The sequence below is a fragment of the Phascolarctos cinereus genome, unplaced genomic scaffold, assembly GCF_003287225.1.
Source record: "Phascolarctos cinereus isolate Bilbo 61053 unplaced genomic scaffold, phaCin_HiC Scaffold_1;HRSCAF=81, whole genome shotgun sequence".
NCBI lineage: Eukaryota > Metazoa > Chordata > Mammalia > Diprotodontia > Phascolarctidae > Phascolarctos > Phascolarctos cinereus.
Window position 1 is genome coordinate 14,051,731 of NW_027555514.1, and position 24,232 is coordinate 14,075,962.

Sequence of the window (24,232 nt, forward strand, 5' to 3'; positions counted from 1 at the left end):
CCATCATCACCACACCATCATCACCACCATCATCATCATCACCATCATCATCATCACCATCACCATCATCACCATCACCATCATCATCACCATCACCATCATCATCACCACCATCATCATTATCATCATCATCACCATTATCTTCATCACCATCACCATCACCATCATCATCATCACCATCATCATCACCATCACCATCATCATCACCACCATCATCATTATCATCATCATCACCATTATCTTCATCACCATCACCATCACCACCATCATCATCACCATCATCATCATCACCACCATCATCATCACCATCATCATCACCACCATCATCATCACCATCATCATCACCATTATCTTCATCACCATCACCATCATCACCACCACCAACATCATCACCATCATCATCATCACCACCATCATCATCACCATCATCATCACCATTATCTTCATCACCATCACCATCATCACCACCACCATCATCATCATCAAGGGCATATTTCCTTTGGCCGTGCTTTTTCTCTATCCTGGATAAGCCAGGAGCAGATGTAATTAAACCTTAGCAGCAGTTTCTCCCTAGCTCTGGACAATGACAAACAGCTCTCTGTTCTCCTTGTTTTCAGCAGTGAGTCATCCATGTCACACGGAGGTGAATAGACCCAGAAAATGAGACCCCAGGTGACAGTTTATTTCCAAGAATTAGTGTAGTCCCTACTCCATTATGTAAATGTGTGGGATACAAACACAAATAACATGTTTTTATTAGTGACCCATTTACAAATTAATGTGTGGATGACTCATAATGTGATGGACTAGAAGTAGAGAGAGAATAACTGACAAATGCTTAACAACCAAACCACTGTCATTTCCTGGAAAATCTCATAAGATTCAAATGAACATGTCATCCACCTGCCCTCAGAAAACGGCTAGCTCCATTGGAAATATACAAAATGAAAGGATGTTTTTCTCTACCCTCTGACAAATACTAACTATAATCTATAGCCCACTGAAGCTTCCACTGGCTTTTCACATTCAAGATGCCCTCTGAACTCTTTCCCTGGGGTCTTTGCCCTTTCTCTCTCCAAGTCATATTACATACCACTGCCAGATTTCTCCATCCCAAACCAAAGGATTGGCCACATTATTTCCCTACTCAAACCCATTTAGAAAACTCCTCTATGCCTTCCTAATATTCTGATATTCAGGCTTCCCACTGTCTTTCTAGATATTGAAAATGTTCCATTTTTCATACCTTTACTCCCATCATTCACCATGACTGGGACAAAGTCTACAGCACCATTAATCTCTACCTTTTTGAAATCCTACCCTTTCTTTAAGGCTCAGCTCAAATGGCACTTCTCCATCTTCCCCCCACCTCACAGGCAAGAATAGCTCCTCATCTTCCTCTTCTCCAACAGAACTCTACTGGTACTTCTTATCCATTTGCCAATATCCATTATATCTGTGTATGGGTTTTAGCACTCCTAATGGACTAAAAGCTCCTAGAAAGCAGGGTTGGTATTATCTTTGCTTCTCTGCAGACAGTAACAAGGCACTGCACATTAGTATGCACTTCATGGGCCAATGTGTGAATAAACCAGCAGCTTTTTCAAAAACTCTCAAATATATCTGAAGGAGGAATGAATCTTCCTCTATTTCTGAACAAGACCATGTTGTCTATTTGATAGGCCCCAGGACATGGATGGAGTACATCTAATAAGGGGTGGTAATAATGTGTATTCCTGTAGTCTTGAAAATCTAATCAAAAGAATAAGATGTAAAAGGGAATGGTTGGAGAAAATCTGCCTGCTTATATTCATCAAGTCAGAAACCATACTGACTATATGCAATGTATAGAAAATAGAGATTTACAACATTCAGTTCAAAGGAAACCAAATACAAGAAAAGAGCCACTAATTAATCCCATGGCCTCACCATCTACATACAAACGCACAACGTATGGACAGCAAGCAAAATGACAGAAACTCTAATGCAAGGAGGAAACTCTGATATCACAGATAGTAGCAAACCTTGGTAAGATGAGACCATGACTGGATTTTGGCTCTGGAAGGATTTGTTGTGGTGGTAGTGGGGGGGGTTGCTGAATCAGTTTCCATCATTTCCAGCTTTCCGTGACCCCATTTGGGGTTTTCTTGGCAGAGACACCAGAGTGGTTTGCCATTTCCTTTTCCAGCTCATTGTACAGATGAGGAACTGAGGCAAGCAGGGTTAAATGACTTGCCCAGAGCTACTCCGATAATAAATGCCTGAGATTGGATTTGAAATCAGGTCCTCCTTACCCCAGGCCTGGCGCTCTATACCGCACCACCTGGCTGCCCTTCCTGTCTGGAATGATAAACCTTATTTAAAAGAAACAGGAGAGGTTAAAAGAAGGTGATGAGAAAGGTGGCTTTTCAGGTAAAGATATATTCATGTGAGCAAATCAAGGCACCATAGCCAAGGAATCACAGTGGAGATTATCTGGCTAAAGTTAAACAGGAGCAGATTCAGAAGTGATACGGGTATTAGCATATACTACAGACCATGGGCATGGGAATGAGAAAGAGATGAGTTCTACAGGGCACAGTAACAACGTACTTGATAATTTAAGTCATCTAGTCCAGGTGAACTATATTCTGGGGTCTTCAAAACAACCTTGCAGCTATGGCCAGGCCACTTTCAGAGATGACCAGGTGAAAGACCAGGCAGAATAAGACAGTGACCACAGAACTGGAGAAGAGCAAATGTCTCAATTATCTCTTTAAAAAATGGAAGAAAATAGCATCTTCACACAACAAACCTGAGCTTGTCATCAGCTTCAGCAAATTTCTGAAGAGATTATTAAAGGGACTGTTAGTGAAAATCCAGGAAAGAGCCAGGATCTCTTCCCCAACAGTTCAATGTGGAAGACAAGAGATGTCACTGCTGCCTCAGGACATGTTAAGAGGAGCACAGGGATGAGGACCAGGGAGGAGACAGACCTGATGCCTTTGAACAGGCCAGACCCCACTTCAAGCCTGTGATCACTTCTGGGCACCGTATTTTAGGGGAAAACCCAAAAATATTGATAATTTGTCAATTGTCCAGATAATCAGAAGAGTGAAGTACCTTGAGCCTGTGCATTTCAAGACCCAGCTAAAGAAATAGGGATGTTTAGCCTGGAAAAGGAAAGACTTAGAGGGGGAGGAAAGACCTGTCTTTGAGAACTCGAGGGACCATCAGGTGGAAAGGGGTGGGCCTTGTGTTTCTTGGTCCACGAGACAGAACCAGAAGCCACGGGTGGAAGTTTCAGAAGCAAATCTGGGCTTAAGGATAAGGAAAAACTCCCGACAAATAGTGATGACACAGAGGAGAATAAATGTGCTGTGGATTTCCCCTTATCGGATGTCCTCTAGGAAAGGTGGCATGCCCCCCTCCTTGGGGAGGGGGTGGAGGAAATTCTCTGTCAGCCATGATCTGGGCTGAGGCAGCCTTGAAGCTCCCGTCCAAAGCTGGGAATCTGTGCTGTTTCAAAGCTAAAAGTCATATACCTACTGTTTGCCATGAAAGGACCTCAATCATTTCAGAGTCTAGCACATTCCAGACCAGGCTCAAAGCTACCAAGCTGAAGAGGGTTCAATTAAATTCTACTATATAATGAGGATCAGGGAAAAGAAAATAGTTATGTTGGGTATAGATAAAGGTCAGGAAGTAATTTTTCTCTCTTTTTTTTAAAGTTGGATTTCCCTTAGGTTAAAAACCCCAATCCACTTCCCTGCCCCCTCCCTGACCCCCACCTCCAGCCCCCTGTCCCAGCTGGAACTCCTCTGCTACTTTTCATCCATTTTTACATATTCACGATATAGTATTTCAGTATCAAGTGATGGCAATCAGGATTCATTTATTTTAATTTGCCAAATGTTATATTCTGATGATTTCCCACCAGGCTGTTGAGCCCTGTTTTTAAGCAAAGAAAGTCACAACTTAGCTGATGCCAAGATAGATGAACCCCAGGAAGCCGTTGTTTGGTTCCAAATTGGGTTTTCTCGCCCTCTTGATTTGTGCCTCCCCACGTAGCAGACAGAAAGGAGAAGCAGCTGAGTCAGAGAGCAGTGGGTGACTTACAGGTCACAGTCGTCCCCCCTCGATGGGCTGAGCGGCACCAGCTGCAGCAGGAGGCGAACTCCATTCTGCCATTCTTCGGCCCTTTCATATTCACAGTACAGGTAGCTGCATTCATCTGAGGAAAACTGGTAGAAAACGTAGGTGTCCTGGAAATACAGCTGCTGGTCCACTGGGAGAAACAAAGAGGGATCCATTAGTTCAAAAATCTACCCAGGCTTCCTTTCTTTCTCATGTCATAGACACAGGGACACCCGGATGTATTTTTCTTTTTAAACGCCAGGCCTCCCAACAGGGCTGTCTTTTCTCTTTAAACTTCAAAGCTACAAGGATCTGTGAATAACTCCCTCCTCAGATGCAGTTGCAACCCCTCTCTAACTTAGTAGACAGTCTTTGAGAGTTCCCGGGATCACCGATTTCGAGATGAAATGGACCTTCGAGGTCAGCTAGTCTAACCCCCTCCATTTCTAGATGAGGAAGAAAAGAACTAATGAGACGGAGGCTGGAAAGTACCCTGAGAAGCCATCTAAACCAATCCACCATCTGACAGATGAAGAAACTGAGGACCAGAGAGAAGCCATTTGCCCAAAAATGCACAGATAAGAAGGAGGAGAAGGAAAGCTGGAACACAGGTCCTCTGAGCCCAGAGCCAACTCTTCTTATTACAGCCTACGTGTGCAAATCCTGCCCAGCGGCGGTGACCTGAACCAGTCATTCACTTTCAGATTCTGTTTCCATATCTGTAAAATGGGGATAATAATAGCATCTACCTCACAGATGGTTATGAGGATCAAATGAAATAATTGTAAAATGCTTTCTGGTGCTATAGAAATATTAGCAATTATTACTATGTGGCATAAAAATTCAGCATCTTACAATAATAACGGACAGTTACATAGGACTTCATTTAGATGCTTTCATTCAAGCCTGATACTACAGATGTGAAAAAAGAGGCAGAGGGAAAGTGATATTTGCCTCTGGTCACATAGCCAGTAAGTGTCAGCCAATGAGCATTTATTAAGCACCTACTGTGTATGTGAAAGGTGAGATTCAAACTTAAGTCTTCTGGCCTTTAGGCTGCCTCTCACCCTATAGCAGAACTGGGCACTAGTAGCCTGCCCCGGCTGAGCTTCCCACAAGCTTCCTTGCCCCTACCTAGGCTGGACTTAGACAACTGTCCATTACCAGAGCCCTGCTCAAAGGCTTCCCAGATTGGTCAGACCAGCAAGAATACACGTTCTCCCAGGGCCCCTCTCAGGCCTCCAAGGAAACCATGTTCCTCTTCTCTACGCTCTCATTTTCACAGGCAGATTTCCCTAAGTTTTCTGTGCTTGTTGCAACTCTTTCAACGAGCTAGGCAAACAGAAACAACAGGAAATGAACCTAAGAGGGAAGGAAAAGCGGAAATGACTCAAAAACAAGGAAAGCATCTTATGGACTCTACAGGACAGGTCCAAGGTTTAGAGACAAGGCCTCAGGTCATCAAGACTGAGCCCTGTTCTGCCTGCTGGACTTCAAGAAACACCAACTCTTTCAGATGCCAAACAGCAGTCAGTTCCATTTTCTAAAGGCGACCATGAAGGTTTTAAAAAAATGTCAATATACTTCAATTCAATAGATTAACAAATGTCAGGCACTGCGCTAGCCCCCAGAGACACAGCACAGCAGAGTAGAAAGAACACTTTCTCTGCAGTAAGAGACAGTCCTGACCCTGACAGGCGTGGCATTAGGCAAGACATTCAACCTCCTGGGCCTCAGTTTCCTCATCTGTAAAAGAGTAAATGGCTTCTGAGCTCTCTTCCAGATCTAAAGCTACGACCCTACAAAACCAGCCCCTGACCTCAAGGAGCTTCCATTCTGCTTGGACACAAGTAAAGAGAGAAGTAGATGGAAGATATTTGGGGTGGAGGAGGGGGATAGGCAAAGGTCCCTGTGTAGGCTGAAGGGACTCAAGCGGAGCCTTGAAGGACTTTAGGGATACCAAGAAGAGGGGGAGCAAGCCTGGCAAGAGGAAACAGCCTGTGGAAGCGTGTGGAGGTGGGAGACGAGATATCGACTAGCAGGAACAGTGTTAGTTCATTTGGAACACAAAGTATCTAAGGGGAAGTAACATGTAGCCAGCCTGAGAAGCTGGGCTGGAGCCACACTGGGAAGGTCGCATTGTATCCAGGCTCTCAGTTTCACCATCTCGCTGGAGGGTAACAATCAACCCCCAGGGCTTCAATATTCCCATCTAAAGCCAAGGGGCCGCCTTGGGCAACATTAGAGAAAGAATCCTCATCTCCTGCAATGGAACCCTTCCTTCCCCATCCCCACCCTGCCACGCCACAGGAACTGGTATCAATCACTTCCAATTTAGCTGCCAAGGCTCCCCTTTCAAATGTAGTGGGGTAACTGGGAATTGGGGAGTCCTAAGTCCAGTTTAAAAGGAAGCAAGCTTTCTCACCATCTGACAAACCAGTCTCTGGAAACAACTACAAACCAGTCAGGAAAAACCACAAATATATAGTAATTCGAGATGTCCCTGGTTTAAAAAAAACTATAAGAAAACAAACAAACAAAAAAATCAGTGTGGGAGTGTCCCAGGAAGGGGAGAGAGGACTGGGAACAGAACAGAGCCTGTCCTCTCTGAGACAGGACCTGTCTCAGAAAAGACTGCCCCAACACCTCGACCATCTCCATGGCATGAGGAAAACAAAGACATTCATGGTGGCGCAAGGGGGGAAATTGCCAATACAAATGAGGCGTGCTCAGCTTCTGCCCATTTTATAAAGGGGGCAGGGTTTGGCTTGGTAAGGCCACCTATTGCTGATCAATAAATATATCAATGCTGGAGTAGTGGATAGAGCCAGTCTCTCCAAACCAGGAACAACTAGGTTCAGGTCAAACTTCTGACCCACACTGGCTGTGTGACCCTGGGTAAGTCATTTACCTACCTCAGTGCCCCATGAAACTCACTAAGATTATAGGGTGCAGACAACAAATAAAAGGTACAGACCTGAACTGATGGAAGGAGCCTCCCAAATGGGGATGCCATACACTGATGAAGTCACAGGCCCAATAAAGAGAAAGGACAGTGAAATCAGAGATACCGAAGTGCTGGTTTTAGGACACAAACCTGAGAGAATGATCCCCATGTCCAGAAGTAGCTGCCACACGCCAACAGCCATGGAGCGACACTGAACGAAAGGACAGTTCTCCAAAAGCCAGTCCACGAGCTCGGATCCCACACAGCTCCTCCTAGACAAACACAGGACAACGGCAAATGACTCTGAGAGGAGCAAAGTGTTGAAATGGCCTTAGCATAAAGAGGCAGGAAATAGCCCCAGCATCCCGGGCCCGAGGCAGACCCCAGATGGGTCACCGGGCTCAGGCCTGGGTCTCACATTGCAGGCAAGACACTGATCTACTGGAAAGGGTCCAGAAGGGGATGAGCTTGATATCGATGGAATTAAAACCCTTTTATTCAAGGAGGAGTTGGAGGGGAGTGCTAAGGCTGGAGACAAGTCTCGTATCCGAGCTTCTGATTTGGAACTGGCAAGGACCACAGCGGGCAGCTAGTGAGACTCCTTTCATAGATGAGGCAAGTGAGGGTCAGCAGGAATGGGGTGGAGGGATGAGCTGGATTGAGGGGCCTTAACATGGGGTCCACAGACTGCTTCACTGTGGAGGGATTTCAGGAAGTTCATGAACTTGGACGGTGAAAAACTCTTCATTTTCACTCAACTCTAACTGAAACCCAGCATTTCTTTCAATTAGTTAAAAACATAAATGTGAGAAGGGATCCAGAAGGGTCACCAGATGCCAAAGGGGTCTGTGGCACAAAACAGGTCTAGACTATCACCCTAAGCAACCTCCTAATGTTGAGATTCCACAACCCTACGATAACGACACTGACCCAGATCTGGTAGGACATGAACTCCGAGGTATCCTACCACTGTGGTCAGGGGCGAACAGATCTCGTGGTGGAAAAGACCTTCAGGGATGTCCAGTCTGGTGCTCTTATTGGACAGATGGAAAACAATTCAAGATTGTAAATGACCTGCTCAATTTTACACAGCTAGTGAGTGGCAAAGGGGCCATTTGGACCCTGGTCCTCTGACTCCCAACCTGGCCCCTCCCACTGTAGCGCACTATCTCTCACTTGGAATACTCTTCCTCCTCCTCTTCCTCCTCTTCTTGTTCCTCCCCTTGTTCCCCCCCCCTTCTTTTCTGCCTCCTAACTTTCCAGGCTCCCTTCAAGATTCAGCTCAAATCACACACATATACACAGTGCATGCGTATATGTGTCTACATGTACATATAGTACATGTGTGAAATGCGTATATGTGATATATATGTAATTAATAATTATATAATATAACATAGATGACTATATTACAGATACAGATATTACGTCATTGTTTTCATGTTCTCTTCCCTGTTAGCATTTAAGCTCCTTGAGGGCAGAGGTGATCTTCACCTTTCTTAGCTCCCCAGTGCTTAGCATCATCCTTGGCACTGAGTGAGTACCTGTTGACTGAATGACTGACAACCTCCCTGTGCCTCAGTTTCTTTGTCTATAACATGAGAGGGATGCACTCCAAGGCCTCTTCTGGCTCTCAGTCTATGGTCTACGAGCTGTGAAAATTTGAAAAGTAGAACTTACAGCCATTGAAAGAGTCAACCTTATAGTCAGTGGAAAGGCCTGGGAGGCTATGAAGACTATACATAACAAATCTCCAACACAGGAGGCCTGTATGGGGTTATAGTTTAGAACTTTGGACAAAGCATCTCTAAGAGGCAAAGCAAGGGTGCTGGAAAGAGTGAATGAAGGACCTGGAGTCACAAGAAACCTGGATTTGAACCCCACCTCCAACACTGATGAGCTGTGAGACCTCAGCCTCAGTTTCCTCATCTGCAAAATGGGGATGATAAGGATGCCTATGAAGATGACAGCACCTCCCTCCCAGGGTGGTGGGGAGGTAACAATGAGATAACAGCTATAATGTGCTTTAAAAGCTTAAAGCAACTTCTCTAAATGAGAGCCCTGATGATAACAATGATGCTCGACCTGGTGAGTTACCTAGATGTTAACAGTGACTCCACAAAGAGCAATCAGTTTAAAGATTTCAAAACACAGACAGCAGAAGACCTGTGAGGAGCCTCCAGGGTTCAGTGGTGAATTAGCCTGATAATATAATGAAAAGCATTCAATTTGGAGTCAATTTGTCAGCCGAGATTCATTAAGTGCTTACCATGGACGCATCCTTGTGATGAGTAGTGGGGATACCAAGAAAGGCAAAAACAGTCCTTATTCTCAAAGAGATTACACTCTACTGGAAAAGACTACACATACATCAATAGGCACATATCCAATGCCTACGGAGTCGATGGTGGGCTATCTTAAAGGAACAGGGGACGGCTGGAATCAGGGAGAACGCTGTTCAAATCTCAGTTCCCAGCTGGGTGACCCTCGGCAGGTCACTCAAGCTTCCTGGGCTTCAGTTTCCTTCCCTGTAAATGGAGCTCATAAAACCTGTAGCACTAGCCTCACAGACTCATTGTGAAGATTAAAAGAGACAATGTGTATGAGCATTTTTTAAATCTTCAAACCATCTGTGGATGTCAGCAATTATTATTATTGTTGATACAAAAATTCTAATAAGCACTGTTAAAAAAAAAAACAACCCTGGGGCTTAGCAAGCATTCTCACAGAATAAGGATCCCTTGCTGATTATTTCTTTTTAAAAATATGTTTTTAATCATATGAAAAAACACTCTAAATCACTACAGAGTAGAGAAAGTCTAATTAAGACAACTCTGAGGTACCATCTCACACCTATCAGATTGGCTAATATGACAGAAAAGGGAAATGATGAATGTGGGAGAGGATGTGGGAAAATTGGGACACTAATGCACTGTTGGTGGAGTTGTGAACTGATCCAACTATTCTGGAGAACAATCTGGAACTATGCCCAAAGGGCTTAAAACTGTGCATGCCCTTTGATCCAGCAATACTACTGCTAGGTCTGTATCCCAAAGAGATGAAAAAAAAGAGGGAAGGACATATTTTTACAAAAATATTTATAGCTGCTTTTTTTTTGTGGTGGCAAAGAATTGGAAATTGAGGGGATATCCATTTACTGGGAAACAGTTGAACAAGTTGTGGTATATGATTGTGATTGAATATTACTGTGCTATAAGAAATGACAAGGATGCTTACAAAACCTACAAAAACGTTTACAAACCAATGCAAAGTGAAGTGAGCAGACCCAGGAGAACAGCGTACACATTAATAGCAACATCATACTTAGCTACTCAGATCAAGGCAATGACCCAAGATAATTCTGAAAAATGCTGCCCACCTCCAGAGAAAGACCTGATGGAGTCTGAATGCAAATTGAAGCCGACTATTTTTTCACTTTATTTTTTTTTGTGGGGGCTTTTTGGTCTATGTTTTCTTTCACAACATGACTAATATGGAAGTGTGTTTTGCATGACTGCACATGTATAACCCATATCAAATTGCTTACCATCTCAGGGAAGGGGAAGGGGAGGGAGAGAATTTGAAACTAAAAATTTTTTTAAACAAATGTTAAAAATTGTTTTTACAGGCAATTGGGAAAATAAAATATTATTTTAAAAAAGTTTGATTGAGGTCTTTTCTTTTTTTACATCATCATTGTTTCCCCTAGTATCCTTCCCTAATGACCTCCCAGAGAGCCATCCCACAGGACAAATACCATTTTTAGAGACCAAGAAAGAAAAAAAAGAGGGAAAAAATCAGCATAACTGACCGATACATCAGTATAAATACTAGCTATCATTAACATAGCCAAAAAGTCTGAAAATATGTACAATGTGAGACACTATGGACCTCCCACATCTGCAGGGGGGTTGGGTAGGAGTGTCCTCTCATGTCCTTCTTCCCAGTCCTGCTGCTTCTTTATAATTTTGCAGCGTCGACTTTGGAAGGTTTTTGTGACTGCTCTTTCCACTTCATTCTTACAGTCGTGTATATTGTCTTTTGGCTCTGCTCAACCCCTGGACAAATCTTTTAACCTCACTGAGTCTCATTTTCCTCATATATAGAATGAAGATGTTGGACGAGACAGTCCCTAAGGTCCCCTCCAGCTCCAGATCTTGGCTCCTATTATCCTCTAACATAGACACGTCTTGAGACTTTGAAATAGCAGATGTTCATTCTGAGTCAGGAGGAAGCACCCAGGCACGTTAGGCATCAGCATTCTGCACAGGTGAGTGAGTGGCTAAATTATCCAGCTAAGGTGCTTGGGAGCCAGCCTCCAACTTGTGCTACTGAGGAAATGTAGTGTTTGACACATAGATTATTTCAAAGTCTCCCAGATGAAGCTGTTCTGCAAGCAGACTGGCAATGTGGCTTTTCAATTTATTTGTGGAGCTCACAGTAATGGGAAACACGCTATTCCTTGCCATCGTGTTAGCAACTTGTGTCTCTGTCCGCAGAAGAAAAAACCATTTCTGGCAGATCGCCAGGGATCTGAAATAGAAAGCCGCCTGCTCTCCGCCCCATCTCCCACCTCCAGGAGCAGGTGGGGTGTTTCATGCATCACTTGTCTCCTCCAAGATCCTGACTCATTTCTATTTTCTCAGCTTCTTCCAGGAGAAAAAATAACTTCAGTCTATCCCCCCCTGGAGATATGAGGAATAAAACTGAGAGCTGCCACAGGCACTGAGGCTGCAGGCTCAGGTTGATGTGGTGAGACTGAGTCAACTCACTGCCAGGGCCCACAAAGAACCAGAAATAGGCCCTGCTCTAGATGGAGACCATAATAGTAACAACAACATTAACTGACATCTAGAAATCACTTCAAGTGCTCATATTCTCTTATCTAAGCCTCATAATAATCCTGGAAGGGAGGTGCTACTATTATCATCCCTGTTGTGCAGGAGAGTTTAAGTTGCTTGTGTTCACATGCACTGTGAACTGTGTCAGAGGCAGGATTTGAACCCAGGTCTCCCCTGACTTCAAGACCAGCCCTCTTTCTATTCCATCATGCCAGCTTCTCTATACAGCAGAGCCAGATCTAGCTGCTTACAATATTATTTCAGTGCTGATTATTTCAAAAGACCAGGTGCAGGATGGGAAGTTTTGGTCTAAGAATCTACCTGTAATATTTTTAAGAAGATAGAATTCTGTACAGTTTTTATGCTAGTGTCTCTAGAGATACTGCAAACTTTAGTCTAAAATAACAAATGAATCTAATAAGATGAAATTCAAAAGATATAAATGTAAAGTAATGATCTGGGGATCTTAATGGACTGCAAGACCCATCTGAATCAAAGAATATAATATAGTGGCCATAAAGCTGAAGGAGATTTGGGGCTGCATTGAGGCACAGAATCTAGGACTAAGGAAAGGAAAATCCCAATGTATTTGACCTTGGTTAAAGTACTGTCTGGAGTTCTGGGTTCCACTATTTAAAAAGGACATTGATAAACCAGAGGCAGCCAGAGGTGGGCTACAGGATAATGAAAACTCAGATGTTGGTGCCTCATGGAGATCAGTCAAAGGAACTGGGGATGTTCAGGATGGAGGAGAAAAGACTGGGGTGAGGTGAGGGAGGGCAGGGGGCATGACAGCTTGGTAACGTATAAGGATGGGAGAGGGGTGATCAAAAAAGTCACCATTATAGTCTCAAACAAAATTCCCTACACCCCTATACCTTTATCCAATTGGAACACCTCTTGGATTGAGTTCTATAAGCAACCAATCAAATGTTTAAGGTAGGTGCGAACACAAGGAGTGTCCTGAAATTGGTTGAAGGGTCACATCCTGTGGGCCTTGGACAAAAACCTCCAACTGGAGTGTGTGCTAACTCTCACTTTTAGATCATCTTGGTAAAAGCTCATTTCTAAAAGCTAATTAAGTCTGGCTGGCTAATTGATATCAAGTAATGATCAATGGGGAGAATATTGATGGGGACTCACAAGCAAGCTATTCTCAAATCCCCAATCCTTCTGAATTATCCCTAAGAGCCCTGCAGGGAACAGTATTTAGCTACCCTCTGTGAACCTGACCTGCTGGTCTGGGTGGGCTTGGAATAATGAATCCCAGAGCCTATACTACCAAAGAATTTAGAAGGCTGTCACATGGAGGAGAAATTAGGCATGTCCTGTTTTATTCAGAAGACACAGATAGAATAAGTAAAGGGACAGATTTGGATTTGATCTCAGGAAACACCCCCTAACATTAGAAATACTCAAAACTGGCCAAGGCTGTCTAAGGAGTAGATTCGGCCTCACTGGAGGCTTCAAGCAATGTTTAGATAAGCAAGAGCATTATCTATCTGTATCTTCAAATAAAGATGTGACGGGATGGCCTTTGGGGCCCTTCTAACTCTCAGGTTCTATGATCCTGAGCATCTAGCCTTCCAAAGAGCTTCCAATACACAGCACAGCACAGTTCCTGGCCCACAGAAAGCACTTAATCCATGTTTGCTGATAGTTGAGTCTATTGGGGAGCCAGTAAATCCTGGGGTATGTGTGGATGACAGAATGTGAGCTGAGGAGAGTTCCAGTAGAGGTAAGAGTGGGCCTTCCCTCAGATAGTCCCCTCCCAGTATGTACTGAAGGCGAATTTGGCCAAAACCCTAATTTGAGTCATAAACTTCATGTCCCTAACAGACCTGCTCTGAGCACATGGCCAACTGAGGGAACTCAAAAGTCACCCACCACATATTCCATGTTCAAACATTTGCTGAGTGTCTGCTTATTCACCAGGCACTGCCCTAGGTACTGGAGATAAAAAGACAACCACGAATCAGGCCCCCGCCCTCATGAAGCTTATGTTTGATTCGGAAGATCCAGTGAATATACTGATAAGTAAATGTAAAGGAACAAAGTAATCTCAGAGAGAGAAAACATACTCATATCTGAGGAGCCCAGTCAGGACAGGTCTCAGATAAGAGGTAGCATCTGAAGTGTACTTTGAAAGAAGTTGGGGATCCTAAAGGGGCAGCTACAGCACCATAGTGCATAGAGGACTGGGACTGGAGCCAGGAAGATCTTCTTTCTGAGTTCGAATCCTGACTCAGACACTTACTAGTTGTATGACCTTGGACAAGTCACTTAACCCCATCTGTAAAATGAGTTAGAGAAGGAAATTGCAAACCACTCCAGTAACTCTACCAAGAAAATCCCAAATGGGGTCATGAAGAACTGGACACAAGTGAAAAATGACTAGACAACAGCAAAAAGTATGCTCAAAGGTTGAGGTGAGTTAGTTAAACATTGCAAGCCCAGGGTTGGCCCCCGCGACTCCTCCTGAGCCCCACCTGGCCAGAAAATGAGGTAATGATTTTAGACAGACATTTTCAAGAGAATAATCATCAATGGGGTTACCTGTAAACACCCTTAAGGTTCACTCTGTCTTTTATCAGGTCAGATGCTTGCACCGTAAAGATATTCCTCAGGGCTCTCCCGGCGCAGGAAGAATTCTCTCCATAAATCTATGGGAAAAAATGAATAAAAGACTTTAAACGCAAGGCCAAGTTCTACTAGTCAAATAGTCACGATGCAGCATACACAAGAGTGCTAAACCGCTGCTCCTGTGTGTGTGTAGACATTGACCACCTTGAGCACATCTCTTTGACATTGGCCAATTCATGCTATTTTATGTAACTGGATGCAAATTACTAATGCTTTGATTTTTTTTTCACATGCCAAAAGCAGTTTCTCATTGAATTCATCAGAGTTAAAGGAGGCAAAGATTCCCAAAATAAGGATCTAGGTGTGTCACTATCCCCTGCTCTGGTAAGACCCTACATGGAGCAAGATATTCAGTCTTAGGTACCCTGTATTGGGAAGGATCACCTCAAGCTGAAGAGTATTCAGCCGAGAGCAAGCCAGACAGTGAGGGGCTCCAAGATCATACCTAACAACAACTAATAGCATTGATATAAGGCTTTCAGATTTGTAAAGCACCTTCCATAGATTAGCTCATTTCAGCCCAACAACTCTGGGAGGGAGGTGCTATTGTTACCCCCACTTTATAGAGGAAGAAACTGAGGCTGAGAAAAGTTAAGGAATTTGCCCAGGATCACACAACTGGTAAGTGTCTAAAGCCAAATTTGAACCTAGATCTTGCCCATTATCCATTTCAACCACCAGTTACCTTAATATGAGGATCTCTTGAAAGAACTGGGGACGTTTAGTGTAGATGAGAGAAAATCAAGGTGCGTGTCGTGGGGGTGGAGAAGATACATTAAGTATGTTCAAGTAGTTGAAGGGCAGAAGATAGATTAGATCTGTTTTCTTTCACCCCAGAGGGCAGAACTAGAAGAAATGGGTGGAACCTGCAGAGAGGCAAGTTTCAATTCGATACCAGGACAGTTTTCCTAACAGAACCATCCATCAGCAGAATGAACCACAGTGGGGTGGGGGTCCCATTCACTGGAAGCCTTCCAACAGAAGCCAGATGATCATTTGGGAGGAATGCACGTGGAAGGAATTCTCATTCAGGGCTAAAGTTAGAATCCATGGATGCTGAGCCAGACCCTTACAGCTCTGTGATTCCAAGATCCCTCTTCCTTTTGCACAATCAAGTTTCTCATAATTCTACTTTCTTAATCTTTAAAGGAAAGCAGTGGCTGCCTGCTTTACTAGAGAAAGCCAAAGTGTAGCAGGATCCCAAAATGCCTCTGCCCCATAGTCACACACATACATGTGCCTGCCTCTGGAGATCTGAGGGGACTGTTTGTCCCTGGCTGGGTGAACACCTTATATATGGACACAGAGTTGGAACATTCCTAAATCTATAGCAGGGGGTGTTCGGACCCACACTGGGAACTTCTCACAGCTCATCTGTTCCCAGCATGGCACCAGCAGGAGCTCATCTAGCTCGTGGTCTCATCATCAGCTGATTCACTAAATGATCCAGAATGTCATTGCTTTGTCTCGTCTTCCTCTCAAAACACCCTTTCCATATCATTCGTGTTCTTTGGCACAGATCTGTAATTCTTTTTAATCATGCAAAAAGCTATGCAAACATCTAAGAGCTACTCACACATGTTGTAGTTTTGTTCACTTTTAAAATAAAATTCTAGTTGTTTGGAAAACCCCATTTGCTGGATTTCTCTCTGCCTAAATGGGGGGGGGGAGAGAATAGATGCCCCTGCTCTTTATCCAAGTTGAAGGATTTCATTGTATTTCTTACCTCCCAAGTTCCAGAGGAGGGGACACAGATGCAAGATTTGCTCTTTTTTCTTGAAGGATAACTGTATTTTTTATTCTGTTTTGATTGGGGGAGGTTCCTTTTTACATAACCAAGTTCTAGGAACACAACCCAAATGCCTCTGAACCAGCTCCTGATCTGGCCATTTGCCGATTTGGTGCATATGCCCACTTTAGCCACCAGTCAATCAATCAACGAACGTTTACTAGATGCCAACATGTGCCAAGAAGTGGGGACTCAAATACAATGAGTCCTCACCTTGGCCAAGTCCTCCATTTATTTATTTAAAACATGCAATGTTTGAATGTCTCTGATCATAAAACTCTGAGAGATCCATGTCGATGCAGCCACCCACACTTTTGCTCCTCTGTCCCAGGTACAATTAGGTAGGACTTGTGTTCTTGTGGTTGAGGAATCACCTTGTTCCCTTCTTTGCTGAGGTGGGGGCTAAGAGTATGGAGCACGACATACAATGCTGGACTTGGCCGATGCACTGACTAGTTTTTAATGAACTGATTTTTTTCTCTTCTATATTCTTTGTTACAAAGGACATCTCTCAGGGAGGGAGAGAAAGGACAGACGTCCTAGGAAATGAGTGATTTTTAAAATTGGCATCTCTTTACAAATGTCATGAGGGGTTAAGGAATGGCAAAGAAGACCATTCTGTTGATGTTGTTGATGATGATGATGACGATGATGACGATGACGATGATGACGACGATGATGATGATGATGACGATGACGATGATGAAGACGATGATGATGATGATGACGATGACGATGACGACGATGACGATGATGATGATGACAACGATGATGATGATGATGATGACGATGACGATGATGATGATGACGACGATGATGATGATGATGATGACGATGATGACGACGATGATGATGATGACGATGATGACGATGATGATGACGATGATGATGTTTCAGTCACATCTGACTCTTCATGACCCATTTGAGGTTTTCATGGCAAAGATGCTGGGGTGGGTTGCCATTTCCTTCTACAGTGGATCCATTTTGTCAGACAATCACCACCAGGCTAGGAAGTGTCTGAAGGCTGGATTTGAACTCCTTCTGACTCCAGACCTAGTACTCTATTCACTGAGCCACCAGCTTCCTCGAAGGAAGACCACAGATTGTCTTTATGAATCACTGTTGCTGTAACACGTACAAAACCCCTTCAGAATTTCAAGGCCAACATTTTGGTAATGAGCTCTCTGAACTTACCCTGGCAATTCAGTTCAATTCAACATGCATTTATAGAGCATCCACTGTATATTGAGCACTGGAGATACAAAGCCACAAACCACTCCCTGCCCTCCAAGAGCTAACATTCTATGAGGAGGAAATAATGAGCGCAGTGTAGAAGTGAATACAGAATTATTGGGATAAGGACTAGAATTGTCACTTCAACAACACAGAAAATTCAGACATGAGCAAACACCTCCTGCCAACATGGGAATGTTCCTACTTTGTATCAGAGTCTCTGATAGCCACCAGGAGCTTTGGAGCCGTGCTTCTGAGAACTGCTCCCGCCACATAGAAAGTGCTTACTAAGTGTTGGTTGGCTGACTGCGTGCAGGGCACCAGTGACAGTCCAGGACAAGAATGCAGGAGTTCCTATTAGAACTCTGAGCTCCTGGAGAGCAGGGGGTGTTCACCTTGCTTTGTACCCCTAGAGTGGCACAATGCCTGCCACTGTAGGGGCAGTTAGGTGGTGCAGCGGATAGAGCACCAGGCCTGGAGTCAGGAAGACCTGAGTTTAAATCCAGCCTCAGACATACTAGCTGTGTGACCCTGGGCAAGTCACTTTACCCTATTTGCCTCAGTTTCCTCACCTGTAAAATGACCTGGAGAAGGAAATAGCCAAGAAAGCATCAAATGGGGTCACAAACAGTCAGACACATGTGAATGACCACAACAACTACCACACAGCAGTTGCTTAATAAATGCTTGTTGACTGGCTGATGTTAGCTCTTTAACCACTATGATAATCTTTCACACGTACACCAAATATACACAGAGTAATGTTTTTGGTGGCCTGCACTTCTCCTCACTGTCTATTACTGGCCCCTGCTTGAAGCCTTTCCAGCAGCATGATGTGATAGCTTAGAGCTTCGGGCTTGCAGTCAGGAAGACTTCAAATCCTGCCTGAGTCCCTTAGGAGCTGTAGGATCCTGGGCCTCAGTTTCCTCTTCTGTCAAATGAAGAGGTTGGACATGGTGACCTCTAAGACCCTTCCCAGTTTTTGCTCCATGGCCCCACAGCCCTGGGTCCTGCCAAAGTTTGTTTTCCACTAGCCTTACCTTCAAGAATTCACAGCCACCTCAGAGACTCTGTGGGGCTGATCCTGGTGAGGGAGGATAATGTCACCCAAGACAAAAATGACCTTTATCTCTTGTCTCCCAGGGGGGTTCTGAGGCTGACTTAGAGGGAATGGTAACACCTTGGCATCTAAGGGCACCAGGATAGATAGTACTGGATTCCCATGCCTGTACCCCAGCCCCACGTCAGCAGCCTTCTTCCAAATTGCAAAGCTGATCCCAAAGCAGTTAGCTCTGGCACCTCAGTCACCTGGGCCATCTCCTCTCTTTCAGGCACACATAGAGATGGTGTTTGTCTTATAACAGAAACAGAAAGCCTGTCATTTTCCTGGCTTGTCTCCTGATATTGCTTCTCATCCTGCTCCATAATTGTTTCTATCACCCATCCAAAGCAAAAAGAAAAAAAAAAGCACATAAAAGGGATTGATTTAGATGTGACAGGGAACAAGTCGAACATCATTGTGGGGAGACGTTGAGTGTGTCTCATTATCACCTCCTAAACAGAGCTAAAAATGAGCCTTCCACCATGTTCCAGCATAGCCATCCATTGTGGTGAGGACCCAACCACAGATCAAGTCTGGAAGAGTCCGCAGAGATGTCACAAGGCAAGGAGGAGACTGGGGCTGAGCCACAGTTGGGGAACTTGGCTCTGCTCCTAGTGCCATGGCGCTGTCACTTGGTAAGTCAAACACGGAAGGACTGACTGCTTAGCGTCGGTTTTCACCATACACCCTCAACCTTCCTCGACCAATAGGAAGGGTATGTGGGTAGGGGATGGCTCATGGAACATGGAATCAGGAAGACCTGGGTGCAAATCCCAGCTCTGCTGCTCCTGTATGCCCATAGACAAGTCACAAGACCTTTCTGAACCTCAGTTTCCTAATATGTAAAATGAGAACAGTTCTACTGTTGTGTTTACCTCACAGTGCTGGGCACGTAATCAGCACTTAGTAAATGTTTGCTTCCTTCCTTCCTTCCTCACAGGATTTCTGTGAGGCTCAAATGGGCAACTAGGTGGCACAGTGGCTAGAGGCTAGGCATGGAGACAAAAAGACCCGAGTTCAAATCCAGCCTCAGACACTCACTAAAAGTGGGATCCTGAGATCTTCATCTCTGTCTGCCTCAGTTTCCTCCTCATCTGGGATAATAATTGCACTTAGCTTCTGGGGTTGTCACGAGGATCAAATAGGATAATATTTAAGAAGTGTAATAATATAAGTGCTAGCTAATATTATTAATGTTTTAAAATACATTACAACTTAGAGAAATGTAGGTTACTATTATTGGTATTATTTCCACTGCCAAGAAAAGCAGGGCCACAAGAAACCCCTGCCATGACCTACTGCCTTAGGTCCTTGAGAAGTGGGTCTCCTTCTGCCATCCCTGCCACCTGCCGGCTCCTGTTCACCTTTGGGCAAGCATGCGGCTCCTGCCTGCAGTGGCCCCGCTGCCCCTATTACTCACAAGGATGTTGAGGGAAGCTGAGGCTGCAATGAACCCAGCCTTCCATTTCCACACATGTGGGGAACCTATATTTCCTAAAAATGATCATGAGGTCCTCCCCCCAAACTGCGAATCTGCTGCTATCCAAATGAAATGTAACCATCACTAATGTGGTTGAGGCTAAGCAAACCACAACCTGAGCTACCCACAATAGAGAAGGTTTATCAAATAATGATTCTAGAATACTCTACTCTAAATACTAGAGTATCTAGAGTACTGGTAGAGTATATCCTGGTATGGTATGGTAGGGTATGGTATGGTATGGTATGGTGTGGTGTGGTGTGGTGTGGTGTGGCGTGGCGTGGCATGGTATAGTATAGTATATCTATCTATCTATCTATCTATCTATCTATCTATCTATCTATCTATCTATCTATATAGTATATACTAGTATAGTATACTTGTAGCATCTAGATACTCAAAACAAGCCCAAGGCATTCCTTTTCACTCCATGAATTTGATGCTTCTGGTGGGGTAATAGACAGAAGATTGGTCTTGGAGTCAGAAAGACCTGAGTTCAAATCTTGCCTTTGACATATGCTAGCTAGGGTCCCTAGGCAAATGACTTAACCCTTCAGTGCCCTGGGCAGCACACACAGACTGATCTACATATCAGTTGTAGATCAGTTAGCCAGACAGGCAATAAACATTTATTAAGTGCCTGCTATGTGCCAGGCACTTTGCTAAATGCTAGGGTTACACATATGACAAAAAAGACAATTCCTGTCCTTAGGGGTAATGGGGAAAGGAAACAGTTCAGAAAGGGGCCCAAAAGTGCCATGATGGAGACCTTCAAAGGAGGGAACCTGGGAGGGAAATGAAGAGATAGCTGGGCTGAGCACTCTCCTCAAAGGGAGGTTTGGGAGGAGCTCTCCTCTCCACCCTCCGATCAGAGGCATGAGCACAGAGGCTGATGGGACCTTGCAGCATGAGGAGGATCTGCCTCGACAGAGAGACTTTCCATATTGGAGGTTTTTTAAACTAATGAAAGCACAGGCTTAAACAAATAGGGATGTTAGAAAGGAGAGAAATGGGAGACAGAGACAGACAGAGAAGGACAAAGAGAGAGGAGGGGAATGGGGGAAGAAAGAGAGAAAGGAGAAAGAAGGGAAGAGAGAGAGGTGAGAAGCAGAGACAGTAGAGTATAAATGAATGAATGATGCATTTATTAAGCAGTTATATGTGCAAAGCACTCCAGTCCCTGCTCCCCAGAGGCTCCCGTTCTAATGGAAGATAGCACCCAGAAGGTTTCAGCTGCAAGGTCCCCTGGTCCTTAGGGGGCAGCCACAAAGCACATGTTAGCCTTTCTTCTTAAATGTCATTTCTGCTGATAAAATCATATCAGTTTTTGATGTGAAGCCATTTGATGGGGTCAAGGACTTTGGGGCAAGAACATCCCTGCCTAGGTCTTCAGAAGTTGTGGCTCTAGGACCTGCAGGAGTAGTGCCCAGGCTGTCTCCAGAGGGGCTGCTTCCCAGAAGGATGGCTGAGGGCACTGGACTGGAAGCAGTCTGACTGCTAAGACTCTTGTGGTCAGGGTCCTGGGCTGGCCTCCCCAGAGTCTGAGACCAGCTGGTGCTCAAGGTGGTGATGCCAACCTGCCTGGTACATGCTGCCTCCTCTCTCTCCCTCAGGGTGCCTAGCTGCTTTTGCTAGGCTGGCTTGTCTGTCCTGGGCATGGCAGCTGGTGTGGCTAGCCCTTTCTGCACAGAGGCTGCTTCCTTAGATGATGTCTGGGGGGTGGGGCTGGAAGCCTGCAGGACCTGTGATCTGGGAGATGCTGCCTCTCCCAGGGCTCCTGCGCCTCTCTGCCTTGTGGGGGGAGCTGCTCAGCAGACCTAGCTGATGGTGATGAAAAAGCCGGGTCCCCTCTCCACCCTGATTTCTACCCTCAGTGAGAAGAAAAAAAGAGAGGAAGGAAGGAAGGAAGGAAGGAAGAAGGAAGGAAGGAAGGAAGGAAGGAAGGAAGGAAGGAAGGAAGGAAGGAAGGAAGGAAGGAAGGAAGGAGGAAGGAGGGAAGGAAGGAAGGAAGGAAGGAAGGAAGGCAGGAAGGAAGGAAGGAAGGGAGGAAGGAAGGAAGGAAGGAAGAAGGAAGGAAGGAAGGGAGGAAGGAAGGGAAGGAAGGAAGGAAGGAAGGAAGGAAGGAAGGAAGGAAGGAAGGAAGGAAGGAAGGAAGGAAGGAAGGAAGGAAGGAAGGAAGGAGAGCATTATGTAGAGATGTGGCCTCAAAGGCAAGAAGACCCAAGTCCAAGGCCTGCCTTTCCCATCTGCTGGTTTGGTGACCCTGGGCAAGTCACTTAACATCAGAGTACTCTGAACAGCCTTCCAGGACTTCTGGGTGCAGAGTGGATGCTGATAAGCATTGGTAGAGGAACTTTCTCATCTGAGAGTTCCCTATACACAGGAAGTCACAGGTCCCGTTCCTATGAATAGGGATTGTCCTTTGATTTCACTGACATGGGCATGTGTATGTATATGTGTGTGCATGTGTGTGTATGTCTGTGTATATGTCTATGTGTGTGTCTGTATGTCTATGTCTCTGTGTGTATATCTACATGTGTGTATGTGTGTGTATGCCTTTGTGTATATGTATGTGTGTATGTGTATGTCTGTGTGTGTGTGTGTGTGTGTGTGTGTGTGTGTGTGTGTGTGTGTATGAAAGGGAGGGAGGGACAGAGAGAGACAGGAAAAGAAAGGCAGAGAGAAAAAGAGATAGAGACAGAAAGGGACAAAAATAAAAATTTAAGCTTTAGTAGCTTAAACCTGTGCTAAAGGAGGGAACCAACATGCACACATACATGAATATATACGTACATGTAAATATGCACGTGTGAATAGATATTTATATACACACACATATACACATGCATGTGTGTGTGTGCTCATGCACATGAAGGCACTTCATCCCGGTGTGGAGGTGACCCTCAATTCTTGGCAGCTAAGCCAGCAGAGCACAAACTTGGGAAGCTCTGACACCCGTATAGAACACCTTGGCAGACCCAAGGATGGTCTGCCATCATCTAAGGACCAACTGAGAAAAGTCTGAAGAGGATCACCCCTGAGGTAACCAAGGGAGGATGGATTTGGGGCACAGCAACTGTGAAGGAGCCCCTCCTGAAGAGGGGAATGAGCGGAATGAGGAGAATAATTCACGTTATCCACAAAGGAAATGACTTTGAAAGGCAACCCTGAGCAGCACTTGACCGCTGTGACTTCTGACGTCGGAGGCTAAAGGCTGCCTCCCTTGTCTGGCAGAGGGGAGGGCCTGAAGGTGAAGATGGAGCTGCCGTTTTCAGGCACAGCCAATGGGTAACTTTGTTCTGCTCAATTATACTTAGTTATAAAGAAGCCAATGTTCCCAGGGAGTGGTGGAAAGGCGAGGCAAGGGGGCTGTGATATGGGGATATTAGTAGCACTTCCTTCCCAGGGCTGTTGTGAGGATTTAATGGCATGATATGTGCAAAGTGCTTTGTGAACCTGAAGATGCTAAATAAATGCTAGCTATTATTATTGTTGTTGATGATATTAAAAAAAAACAAGCATGTGAAAGAAGTTAACACTTTCCCATATAAATACAACAAGATATTTATGTTTGCGGATGATTGTTAAGTTCATAATAAAAAGAAAACTGTTTTAATTATACAACCACACTGATCCAAACCATAGACCCACACATACTGAAGTATTATGAAATAAAACTATGGCCTTAACTCATAAATATCCCATCATTATTGATACATATGAAGCTATACATTTATTCTATTTATATTTTTTTAAATGAGAAAGGAATAGGGCAAGGGATGGAGGAGGGAGGGAAGGAAAGAAGGAAGGAGATTGGAAGGAAGGGAGGGAGGGAGGGATGGGAAAGGAGAGACAGGAGAGAATATAATGATAACCTATGCTATTAGGGGAAATTTCTTTAATGAACTCATAATTCCAGTGATAATAATGTCTTTCCTTAGTGAATAAATGTTATGACAAAAGAATGGAGACATAGTATAATCATACCTGGGAAGCAGTATGTTCTAGGTATGGATTTGAAATTCTTCTTGCCAGAGCCTATATTTTAAAAGGAAAAAACAAGAGATTAGGAGAACCATCT

The 24,232-nt window shown here is 44.5% G+C and overlaps 1 protein-coding gene across 3 annotated transcripts in view; it reads right to left on the bottom strand.

Annotated features, from left to right (window-relative positions):
• Positions 1-24,232, bottom strand: part of RAPGEF5 (Rap guanine nucleotide exchange factor 5) — a 240,308-nt gene that overhangs the window by 179,516 nt on the left and 36,560 nt on the right. For 2 of the 3 annotated variants that reach the window (XR_013485165.1, XM_020993209.2), the window contains exons 2-5: positions 24,139-24,189; positions 14,461-14,567; positions 7,214-7,335; positions 4,099-4,267 (exon numbers count right to left, since the gene is read on the bottom strand). Coding sequence is in view for 2 of the 3 variants with exons in the window: in XM_020993209.2 (XP_020848868.1) it covers positions 4,099-4,267; positions 7,214-7,335; positions 14,461-14,567; positions 24,139-24,189 (449 nt within the window). In the remaining variant the exon portion in view is untranslated. Of the gene's footprint in view, positions 1-4,098; positions 4,268-4,608; positions 4,787-7,213; positions 7,336-14,460; positions 14,568-24,138; positions 24,190-24,232 lie in introns of those variants that run through there. The other variant, XM_020993210.2, reaches the window with a different exon arrangement.